Source organism: Anopheles coustani, chromosome 3 (genome assembly GCF_943734705.1).
Source record: "Anopheles coustani chromosome 3, idAnoCousDA_361_x.2, whole genome shotgun sequence".
NCBI classification, from domain to species: Eukaryota; Metazoa; Arthropoda; class Insecta; order Diptera; family Culicidae; genus Anopheles; species Anopheles coustani.
In genome coordinates, this window is record NC_071288.1 from 63,764,561 (window position 1) to 63,776,955 (window position 12,395).

The 12,395-nt window shown below is 41.9% G+C and overlaps 3 protein-coding genes across 4 annotated transcripts; 1 reads left to right on the forward strand and 2 right to left on the reverse strand.

Moving 5' to 3' along the window:
- Positions 1-1,469: 1,469 nt before the first annotated feature.
- Positions 1,470-2,687, forward strand: LOC131260232 (uncharacterized). The gene is made up of 2 exons (XM_058261923.1): positions 1,470-1,630; positions 1,697-2,687. The coding sequence occupies exons 1-2, from the start codon at positions 1,567-1,569 to the stop codon at positions 2,134-2,136; spliced, it is 504 nt and encodes a 167-aa protein (XP_058117906.1). The 5' UTR covers positions 1,470-1,566; the 3' UTR covers positions 2,137-2,687.
- A 473-nt stretch (positions 2,688-3,160) lies between these two features.
- Positions 3,161-8,685, reverse strand: LOC131260223 (NADH-cytochrome b5 reductase 3). Of its 2 annotated transcripts, XM_058261913.1 has the most exons (5): positions 8,545-8,685; positions 7,893-7,990; positions 4,242-4,809; positions 3,827-3,924; positions 3,161-3,744 (listed from the first exon to the last, which is right to left on the reverse strand). In XM_058261913.1, the coding sequence occupies exons 2-5, from the start codon at positions 7,911-7,913 to the stop codon at positions 3,472-3,474; spliced, it is 960 nt and encodes a 319-aa protein (XP_058117896.1). In that variant the 5' UTR covers positions 7,914-7,990; positions 8,545-8,685; the 3' UTR covers positions 3,161-3,471. The 2 variants fall into 2 exon arrangements, with proteins under 2 accessions (XP_058117896.1, XP_058117897.1); XM_058261914.1 differs by lacking the exons at positions 7,893-7,990; positions 8,545-8,685 and adding an exon at positions 5,574-5,729.
- A 353-nt stretch (positions 8,686-9,038) lies between these two features.
- Positions 9,039-12,092, reverse strand: LOC131260206 (GPI inositol-deacylase). The gene has a single exon (XM_058261887.1). The coding sequence runs from the start codon at positions 12,007-12,009 to the stop codon at positions 9,076-9,078; it is 2,934 nt and encodes a 977-aa protein (XP_058117870.1). The 5' UTR covers positions 12,010-12,092; the 3' UTR covers positions 9,039-9,075.
- Between the last annotated feature and the right edge of the window lie 303 nt (positions 12,093-12,395).

The following is a 12,395-nucleotide window of genomic DNA, read 5'->3' on the forward strand; positions in this document are numbered from 1 at the left end:
GCTTTGGAGCAACATTGTCTAAACGACTTTGCTGGCAAATGTGTTCAACACTGTGCAGCTGAGCATCCTATTATGTGAAGTGAAAGTATCGTAGTCTTGACTTCCATCTGTTTTTGCACCGATTCCACATTTCGATTGCCCTATTCCGATGGCCTGAAAAGGTACTGACTTCCGATAGTTTTTTTTTTTTAATGTAACACAGTGGATCTCTTTTAAATTTTTAGAATATCACTTCAACGAAGCCTAATGTTTTCTTGTTATTTATTTTCATGTTCCATGTTCTCAGTCTACTAACGGAGAAATACGTTCTGCTTCGTTGATATGCTCACCAATTGGGTATGTTTCGTCCAAAATGTTTCCCTTACAACCTACACTGTGTATTTCAAAATCTAATAAAAAGTGGTAGGTTTAGAACAGAAATGGCCGATCTCTTTTGTTATTTGAATGCTTTGATATCTGTTGATGATGTTGTTTCGTGGGATGTATGGATTTTTTGTTAACGGTTCTATTTTTGCAAAATCAAGGATAATTTAAACCTAACTGGTCCTACTGGTTCTCATTTGCGCCAAAATCTATTCAAAGCCCAACACATTCGAATGTTGGGGCCCGTGGGCCCCCCTCATTCCCCACCCGTAGGTTGATTGCGTTGCCGAAATTAACGGTATACACGGTTCAAATACTCGTAGGTCGCAATTCATAAATTGATGTACCACCTATTGCAAGTCAGCAGCTTTTCATCAGGATAATGATTGGGAATAATAGCTCAAATCTGGCGCCATCCTCCTACTCCTAATCTCCTTCGTCTTCCTACCGGTTCACATTTACTATGCTATGCAAAGCGCAACACATGCATTCTTTTCGAACATTTCGACGCTAACGGTTCACTTAAAAGAACATAACGGTTTAAACAATGCATGCAATAGAGGTTGAATGTAGGTGACTATGTTTTTACATATTAATTTACTTTATGAATAAGGTAAAATCTAGTGGTATACCTGTTGGTTATATAGTTCGCTTATTCTGCCACTCCTCTTTTATTCCACGTACGGAACAGACCATAGACTAGACTGACTAGACTAACTGACTACAGATGGGACCAACAAGCAGACTAAGAATAATCCTTGCTGCTCTAGATAACTATAGACTACTAGATTCTTGAAGTTGTAATCGATAACTCAACAATACCTTATGAATCTTTCGAAACCAAATTGAATCTTTCATGTATCTTTCACGAATCTCCATGATTCTTTAGATAGAGATAGCTCTCAGAGTGTTTTGGTTTACAGGTCCTCGTTTGTACTACACACCACTAGCTCAATATTTTCGTCTGTCGTTTTTTGGGCGAAAAGGCGAAATCTAAATCGAAACGGTAAACCGATTCCGATACCATGTCCATACACGTATGTGGATGTATTGGTGCATGGTAGCCAAATGTGTTCGTGAACCGGTCTGACAGACCCAACCCTTGTTGTTGTTTGTTATTCATCACCAAATCCGTGGTACAATTCCCATTTCGTTTGCATCCCTTGTGTTTCTTGCCCTTATTATAAATTTTCCATACCAAACATGGTTTCCATCGTATCTCTTATCGCTCCATCGCTGCTGTGCCTTTTGCTTGCAATAAAATCAGGTAAACAGTGTGTTAATCATCCAAATGTGCATACTGTTCGCTAACAAACTGCACAACAACCAACAGGTGAAGCAATCTGGTGCTATCGGTGTAATTCCGCCACACCCGGATGCGGTGAGAAGTTTAACTGGCGCGGAATCGGGTACCTTGGTGATCCCTGCCCCGAGGATGACGATATCTGCGTGAAGGTGATCGAACGGAAAGGTACCATCGAAACCTACACCCGAGATTGTCTGAGTTCACTGCAAGGGTTCCGCACCGACATACCGGCGGACAAGTACGAAGGATGCCGAATGGCCGCTAAGGATCACAATCTGGCACATTACGTCAACACATCCATCAAGGAACTGGATGTTAAGCGAGACCATTTCGATTCCACCACCTTCTGCTTCTGTTTTCTGGATCATCGATGTAACGGCGCGTCGGCACTGGCTAATGGGTCGCTTTGGAAGCTAATTACTTGCTTAATGGTGGCAATGGCATTCATGCTGCGAAAGCTTTTTTAATTATCTTTCTTACGAAAACTTTGTGCCTTCTCATCAGAAACATATCCTGCTTATTTCTAAAAGGGGGATGGAAATATTTCATCCATTTCGTATAGCATTCCAGCATTGATGAGGCGTGGATTCCACTCTGGTTAGAGAAAAACTGCATAGTTTTTTCAAAATACTTACATTCCGTCCAAACAGTTCGAAACTCAGTAATTATTTGCTTGTAAACACAAAAGCTAGTAAACACTCTCGATAACGACTATATCATGTAGGTGTTAGGCTAAATGATTTATAAGAGAACATTCCGTCCACAATATCTAAGTAAATATATTGATTCTGTACCAACGGTAGCCCGAGGAAACACCACGCCGCAGGTGTGGGATCGAATCTCGAGTCTTGGCACCCTCCGGTATTACGAACGGCTGACCACCGATCTATAAATATACCGTCTTTCGGTCACAGAAACTCTGTTCGGAGAAAAGCCTTGTCCCACTAGGGGATGTCGTGCCGCATAATAATAATAATAACGTATTGATTCTTTTCCCAAAACGTGCATATACTTTTTTTTATAAATAAAAAGACAATACAAACTAAACCATACCTGTTTTACTTCTATTCACTCACTTGATTAAAGCATCCTTTGCATCCATCCCTAGCATCCGTTGAATCCGTTTTATACGGTGGTTCCGGAAACGAAATGGAAAATCATACCCCAAAAGGAATATATTATACTTACCTATATCCATAGTTTATACAAACAATGGCAGTCATAGAAGAAGGAAAGATGTATAATTTTTCTCAGGTGTTTTATTATTGTTTTTGTTTTATCCAGGAAACTGTTAAGCAATAGTTCATAACTATATTGGTTCATACGCTTTAACCATCACATCGATGTTTAAGAAGTTGTAGCAGCTTCAACAGCATTTCCAGTCCAAAGACTACCATAATCTCAGATTTTAGTAGCAACTAACGACACAATCAATGATAATCAATGATAAATAACACGTACTGCTAGGGCACACTTACGTTATACGTCACAGCTAGACTGCCGTATTGTAAAGCTCTTGGCGGAACCTATTTTTTTTGCATAGCTTGGTAAATATTCTGAAGAATCACTTATGATACGCCCTCGGTGCGCTGTGTAATACATAGGATCCACAGGATACACGGTTAGTCTTTTTCGTTTTTTGTTTTGTTTTGTCATCGCAAGGAAATGCTACCAAACTACATTCAACACTTTCTAATAGTTAATCTAAACGTTCCACTCGTTCCCGTACGATTCTGGCAGCATCTCGGATTGCTCTCGGCAGCCATGAAACCACCAATTTGGGTTGTGATTGTTAGTTTTGCCTAGTAGGCAAATGTACGCTCCATCGGAAAACCAAGTTTTTCGAGAGCCGGAATACAGGCATAGTTTACCATCGGTGGTGGTCCGCACATGAGCACCAACGATGATGGGGATGGAGGGAAAAGCTGAGCGGTTATCATCTCGTCCGATACGAAACCTTTGCCCTGAGTCCATTCTGGTTTCGGACGATCCAGTGTGTACCAGAGCTTAAATTGATCCGGATACCGTGCGGCGAGATCATCCAACTCCGGTTTCAGCAAAATGTCGTCTTCGGTCTACGAGGAGCAGCAAAAAAGTTTTCATTTTTACTTTGCTTTGAAAACTTATGAATATTTTAATTTAAGAAAAAAAACATACCTGATTGGCAAAAATGAGAGACAATTTCGTCTTATCTTTATCGGAATGTTTCAGCACTTCACGGATCAGCTGGAGCATCGGAGTAATTCCAGTTCCTCCTGCAATGATAAATATGAAATTTATAAAATAAACTTCAAAACTAAATTTTACTAATAAATATATGATTTGTAATGGCCATTGATATGAAAACATTCCAGCAAAATTTCAAACGACTTTTAAAGCCTTCCAGAAATACACTTATTAATATACTTCCATCCAATCTGTGTCCACTATTTTATTACATCACCTTTTTTCCATCAAAATCACAACGATTCCACTGGTTGTAACCGGTTTTGCAAAATCAACTTATCAGCAAAGTTGTACAAAACAATCAATGATAAGCTTACTGGTGAAAGCTAGAAGAAAAGAAACTTACCGGCAATCAAACTAACTTGCTCCGCATCATAGATTTGTGCTGGATCCTTTCGTAGCTTCTTGATCGAGAATCGTCCATTACCGAGATACTGCAGGCGACCAGATGGTCCGCGGAAGGCAATCTTGTCGCCGATCTGCATTCCCTCCAGATACTGGGACATTTTACCACCATCGGGAAACTTCGGGTGTACGTTCTTCTTGTAAACCTTCACGACCAAATCAACAAAACCGTGATCGTCATCGCACGAGACCGGTGTGTAGGCGCGAATCACCAGCTCATCGTTGATGGTGGCGGACAGATGAATATGCTGTCCGATCGGAAGGCCCAGAATGTGCTTCTCGCTCGGCAGCCCGAACCGGAAGCGCCGAGTGTCGTGTGAAATTTCTTCCTTTTCGATCAGTGGCAGCATATACTTCTCCTGCGGGTCGAGCAGCGTTTTTGGCTCCTTGGAACTATCGCCTTTCTTGGCGCTCGAAGAGGACGATTTGTCCTTCTTGTTGTTCAGCAGATAGTTGGCGATCGCTGCACCGACAACGACCACTACCACACCGATCGCGATCGGAAAAACCTATGTGTAAAAGAAGAAAAAATAATCAATCAACACGATGGTCAAAGCTATTAACCAGTAAAAACTATCTTCTACCTAATGTCAATGGTTGTAACGAGCCTAACGAACAGCGATGGTGTTAATGTTGCGTTAAACAAACATCTGAGTTAGCCACTGAATCTAAGTAGCCATTGCTCAATCAAATAAATCAGTTATTGCAGTTTACACACCAAGCAATGATAAAAATTTGCCTAAATCATCAGATTTATATGCAAACCTTAATAAAAATGGACAGAAGTGATGTTGTTATCAAGAGATTAGGATGTTACTTTAGCCGCAACAAAACAAATTTTGAGCTTGAGACACGTTCTATCCTATGCAGTTTTCCACAACCGTCTTCACGTTATCAGATTACAACTCTGTTATCTGTACTTTTGCATCTATGCATCACACGAGAATATTGCTAATTCATCCTAAAATATGCGGCTTACTTTTTCTTCTCATAGTTGAATCTATTGCCCTTCAAATTCTAACCCAACGAAAATACAAACAGCATCATTTGCAGACAATGTCATTTGTAGGAGCCGAAAAGATTACACATCTCCTAAAACAAACTCTACTCTTAACACAAACCACAATGATGCCTCATTGTTATATAAGGATTAACCGATGGAGTCCACAGGTTGTTGATAGTCACTAGTAAAGTAAGGTATCTACACCGTGAGATTTCTGGAGACCTGGCCACAACAAGACATCTAAAACGAACACCTTCAGATGAAACTTACGTCAAAATCCAACATGTTTTTGCTCTCCCTCCCTTACAGATAGAAGAGGTCGGTGCGTAACCGAGTACGAACGTCGATGCGCCAACAAAAAATCAAACACAAAAACACCACTCCACGAAACGACGAAAGATGATAAAGCCACCCAGATGCGTCGTCATACGGAACGAACCCGAGCGCTACTGCGAGCGTAAACCGTTTGCCGGTTGCTCATATATTTGATGACTGGCAGACTTTCCGTTTCCGAGCGGACCGGCTCGGTATCAGGCACCTTCTGAGGGGTATGGGAAGAGAGGGAACGATTCCGCCGTACGTCGTTTGCCAGTGTCGAGAGGGGAGTTATGAGCATGAATATACGGAAACCGAAGCACACAAACAATGCTAGCGCACATTTGATTGCCGATGGTGAATTGGAAAGTTAATCAGTGTGCACGGTTTCAGCAATCAACCAAAATTTGTTACAAACTTTACCTACATAAAAAAAAACATTTTCTATGTAGAGCTACAAGTATTTTGAACCCTAAACATTAATTCATGCTATACCCAATAAAATCCTTAACATCTTGTTCAACTATGAAAATCTTCACCAATGATGTTCCATCTTAGAATTAATCGACAAACTACCAACTGAGCTGTCACCACCAAGTTGATTCGTTTTTGTTATAATAAATTAATTAATCAGCAACATTCACTATTTTCATTGTTCGTGTTAGGATTTTCAATTCGTGAAGAAAATAAATTATCTCCATGAACCAGGCTCGGGTCAAGAAATACAGCGGCTCTGAACGATCGTTGCCGGAAAATTGTTTATTGCAATAACAGGTGGTGCACATTACGGTATAGATTTTGATTCAGCAAACAGATAATGCGATATCTATTTTTATTTTCTCATGTGCCAATTTACCTTAGAGCATGTTGTTTCCACACGTGGCCAACAATGACGCGTTAAAGGAATGGTATGAAATTAACCGCGACAATTGTAATATTGAACAAATATAAATATTATAATTTTAAATACCACCGTTCAAAATTGACAATTTATAAAGCATAAATATTAAATAAATCAATTGTGTTTTGGTAAAATTACGTAAAACAAATTTCCACTATATGTTGCATTGCTCCACTTTTTTTTCTTTGATTAGTTAGTTTAGGATAAATTAAGTTTTTAGATAAAAAAAAAGGTTTCTAAATCCATTACTTTTATACCAACCCTCTTCAGCCATAGGCATACGATACCGATTAACAATGTGCGTGTCGAGCGATAAGGACTCGCGTGAAAATTCTCTTCCCTTACACCTGGGATGATGTCTAATACGGGTACCGTCAACGGAGTGTTTGTGAGACAAGTTTTGCAAAGCATCTCAAACCGGCGTCTTATTCCTTACTCGCCTCAATGCTCTGTAGATATTTGCTCTTCCATTCGGGGATAAGACAAGGGACATGTATATCTATATGCGTCGAGCATAAAAGAGAAATAGCGGTCGTTTTGAATAGACAGCCTTTACCAGTCCTTTCAGTGCGAACCACAGAGCAGCACGTTTCATGATCATGCCAAGGTCAAGAGGTGTGTGTGTAGAAGCATGACCGCATGCAAAAAACAGCTGGCCGGCTGGTCATGCCGTAGCCTAACCTTCCGTAGCAAACGAGAACGAGAAGTTTCGTTTTTCATTTACCATTCAACCCAACGATGTGGGTGTGCATTGTGCACGAACCTGATATCCTCGGTGAAAAATAATGAAGGACAATTGATTATATTAGAAAACGGATTTAACAATTTTGCAAGCATCTTTTGGGTTCACATACATAACAACCACGAAAAGCACACTTTGATAACGTTTCAATAATTAACTATTCAAAGGAAACATGCATTATTCAATAAGGCAGTGCATTGTTGCGAGGGCATAAACTTTATGCTTCATAGATACTATACTCGATGCCATGTAGTTTTCGTTGGCCCCTCTATATTTTAGAAGAAGATACAACTGTAATATACATGTTATTTAAAACAAACGAATATTTGTAGCTTTAAAAAATGTTTATTTCAGTTAAAAAAAGTTTCAATTGACAGATTTAAAACGGTCAAAAACCGTAAGCTAACACATTCTCTGGGCATCTTCAAATATTACATTATTTTATAATTAAAAAAGCATGTCAAACAACAACCCATGCCTGATCGGTCACATCAAGCGAACACCATCTTTGGCAGATAAGTTTTATTGATTTTACCGACCACCTAGCCGTACTCCGAAAGAAAAAACTTCCGATATATACTCATGCATGATTTATGCCCATAAAAAAACTAAAAAACTTTCTTCGACTTACCTGATTCACGGTTAGCCCCATTTCACCAATTTGGCTGTTTTCTATATCACTTCCGAGAGGAGCACCGGTGGCAAGATCCGAATCGAGATAGTTACAATCTGCAAAATAAATCGAGCGTTACAAAATGCACCTAAAACCGGTTTCAACAGGCAACAGACATCGGCCAAGCGGCAGTAGGAAACGAAAGGAAACAGAACGCGAATCTTGACGTGTTATCCAGGGTTTACTGTTTCAAAATGAGAGTATCGGAACAACTTTAAAATAGCTCCGGGAATTCGTGGGAGTATGTAATAATCTTATGTAATCGAGCAAGATGCTAAAACGTACCGTGTCCTGCTGCTACTGGCCGGGAATGGTAATACTACAATGCAATTGCCAAACAAGTGCGAGAGACGCGAATACAGGTTCAAGGCATGTGACGTGACTTTCTATTTTTAATAAAATACTAAACCAAGCTCCTCCGTGCGTCAGCAGGCTTCAAGCGTTCCGTGCAACAACGGAAGCAGCATTTCATCGGTTGTTTGCATTCTTTTACCGGCTTTCCGACATGGCCATAGTGGATGTACTCACAATAAAATGGCACTTTACTAGCAACTTCTACAAATCTCCCTTGGTATTACTAGCCAACTTCATGACGATTAATGTTACGTACCGATGGCAAATCACTAAAACAACTTCACCATTCAAAACTCCATCAAGCAAGTCCAGGGAAAACTATTGATTTGGAGCACCCCAAGCTTACTTGCTTAGGCACGAACAGTTGATGCAAACAGTTGATTTTGTTGATTTGTCAGGTGCAGTCAAAAACTGACAGGTATTCGTTTTGTAACCGGTTGAACCGTTTACCGTTCTGACATTTGGTTTGCGGCGAAAATCGCATTTTTAGTTTGAAAAACTTTTTAACTCTCAACATTACTTTTTTCTCGGTTTGTTTAATCGTATTAGCCAAGGCTAGTGGAAATTTTGAACAATTTATTTATGTAATTCATTCAAACAACCACTAGTCGGCTGGATTATTTCATTGTTATGGTGTTTATTGAATGAATCTATTAAAAAAACAATGAGAAATAGAACGTTTGAACAACACATTTCTTTCATATAGGTAATAGAGCGTTGTTTCAATTTGGCAAAACAGCTGACTAGCGAAGATGGTAAATTTTATTGAAATACAATATTTAAACAATTAACAGGCATCTTTATTATTATCTTCATTCTGTTCCTTCTCTTCGCTGTCCGTAGCTTCCTCTATCTCACGTCGTTTTGGCGCAAATATTTGGTGTAAGGTGATAGCAATAAACACTATCGCCACCGAATAGTTAAGACGGTATACATGCACTTGGCAATACAGAACGGATACGAAGGCCACAATGACCAGCAGTGCGGCCAGAACTTCGTAACCGTACAAATTTCTCGGTGTGTTCAGCTGCCATACGACAGCCAGGCAAGCCAGGACGGCCAGCGCTGGTACAAGCGACGGATCAGGTTGTAGCGTGTTTGAGTAGTGATAATTCTTGGCCCACGTTATAACACTTGGCACATTCAGTAGGGCTAGGAGAATCACAAGGAAAAACAATGGTAGATGAAAGTTGATCACCATCAGCTCGTCTCCTGTTTCATTTGCTGGTCGGTGTCGTCGTCGACGGCGTGCCGTGCTGCCACTATCAGCACCCTCGCGTTCCCGCGCACCGAAGAGCCGAGCCGCAATCCGGCGCGCGGTGTGAAATACAAAGTTTTCCAAGTAATCTTCGTACGCCTTCGACAGGAGCACAAAGTATACGGCGGCCGCACAAAGCAAACTGACTCCACCGCAGGCAGTCAGTGCGATGGCGACCAGCAACACCGCAATGGCTAGGGGAAACTTGTGGATGCAGGACAGGAACGTCGACGACATTACCGGAATAGGGAGCGCGATCAATCGGAGGATAATTTTATGAGCAAAGTTGGCACAAAAGGCGATCGCACCCCAGAGCGCCAGGGTGGCGATCAGCAGCACTCCGAGCGAGGTAAGATGAATAAGGATTGATACTAGTAAAGGTGTTGAGAACGATTCGATGCGAGGGATCGCCTTAAAGAGCGACAAGAATTTTCCCAACAGCGAGGTACCTAATAACAACACCAGCAGTGGTCCCGGTTTCGTAAGCGAACTGCGAAGTTTTCCTACCACAAAAGCCGGTTCATCAGGTGTGGTCTGGGAAAGTTGATCCTTGAATGCCAGCAGTAACAGTGCCAGACAGTGCGCCGGAATGAGCATAAAGTACTGCTGCACGACGCGAGCGACACTGACGCGAAGAGATTGGCCATAGCGAATATGATAGCGGCATCCGGGAGTGAAATATACATCAACATAAATTGGCAAAGGTTCCTTTCCTTGGGGTTTTTCAATCGGTGGGTAGATGTATACGGTGGTTTGATTTAGATCCTCTTGGAACGCGTAACGATCGTAGCCTTCGGCCCAAGGTACGTGTACTTTCACGACCGACGTTCCCTTTACGCCATCGCATGAAATTGCTTTCAGATCGAGAGCGATCGTCTGATGAGTTTGTGTCATTGCGTCAATAGTTATGCGATAAAAGGAATCGTCCTGCGAGGCATCCTGCAGAATCGTCCACTTTCGATAGTCGAACCAGTACGGCATGGTTATGTTAATCTCACGCTGCGCCGGATTAAATACGTCCACACTAAACTGCACCGGTTTGAAGGTGCGCGGGATTTTGATTAACACGTGCGTCCAGCGGGGATTTCGTTGTTTTAACTCGTGCAGATCCAGCAGCGCCCCGAGACGATCGAATTTAGATGAGGGTACTTGCAACGTGTAATTTGCTAGGGAGTACGATGTTTGACACATACGAGAGTTGCCGTAAACTTCAATTGCGGCACATCCTGACAACCAGTTGGTTGTCTGTTCAGAATTAAGAACCTCGACACGTAAAAATCGATGTGCAGGTTTGTCCGGCACGATGCGAATCATTTGTACGCGCGTACGTTCCAGTCCTCCTCGGTAGCGCTCGGTGTACGAGCGTCTGATGTCTTCGATCCAGTCCTCCTGCTCTGGATGGTGAATAATGATTCTTTCCGCATCTTCCTTACGATTGGGAAATGCATCATCATCGTCGTCGTCGGCGCTCTGGACTAGAAAACGCTTGGCTTGTTCAAACTGTTTTACTTTTTCTTCGACAAATCCGTAACTATTACGTCCATTCGGTATGATCATGCTATAGAAAAAACGGTTCATTACCAGCACAAACTGTAGACACCACATAGCGCAGAGGTGATCAACCGACAGCCAAACTTTGGGAATGTTGTGCGTCATCACGTGTAGGTCCGCAAACTGGGATGAGGTTAGCCCATCGTGCACGATGATATCACGGATTCCTCCGCCGATTGTGATGAATAAAATTCCATCCAGTTGTTTGCCTGCGGCAGCTTTCAGTCCTGTTGAAATTGTTCGATTCACTTTCCACGCCTGCTCGATGCGATTGTAGAAACTTTGATGGTAATGATCTAGCAGTACGACCGGCTTATCGACCGGTGCGGAAATTGTAACAATACCGGCCACATGCCGTACGATACTTTCACGCCCATCCGCTACGATTGCTTGAGCAAGTTTTCCACCGACAGAATGACCAACTACAAAGATCCGCGTCGATCGTCCACGTGCACCGTACAGCCGGATGATCTCTTGAATGCACAACTCAATGAATGCAGTTTGATCGTGTAAGTATCCGCCAAAGACTCCAGAAAATTCCTCATTCAAGTCCACGCTGAAGTAGTCCAGATGGGCCTGCCAGTTGTTATCGATCCCCTTGCGCAAGGCCACCGAAGCGAGCGACCGTACCTGTTTGTACGAGCCACCGCTGCCAGGAATGAAGAGCACAGGTGCTCCGTTGAACGAACGTTGCTGTACGCGCTGAGTTATGAAACCTTCCGAGTAGGCGTACAAGCCATACTTTGGGAATCGTTCGTTGCCTTGCACCGTTATGCGGGTGTACTGCGGATGCTCGAACATATACGTCATGCGGCAACGATTCTCTTCGATGTAGCCAATGTTGACGATTGCACCATACAGGAACAGCACGACCGTGACCACCGGTAAAAGGATAAACAAACGAAAGAACATTTTAATTTTGGGACCGGTGAACGTCGGTAGCGCACCGATCCGTCGTCAAGCCAGGAGCTTTGTTTTTCAACCAGCCAGATTGAACAGCTCCCACACCTTTTGGCAAAAAAGAACACAATAAGAAAAGCAAATTGTGTCACAGAATACCCGGGCGATTATTGATAAACAAATCGTTAGCAAGGTTGCCAAACAATCACATTCTGTAGTCGACTGAATACGATTATGTTTTTATTTTTATTAATTACCGGTATAAAAACTTCGCGCTGATCAAAATCATTCTTGCAAAAAAATGCTTTGTCTAGAATTTTCGCTTCGTTTGCAAATTGTATTTCATTGAAGAGTAGAAATTTTAAAAATTAATTCTATTTCGCTCACTAGGCATACGG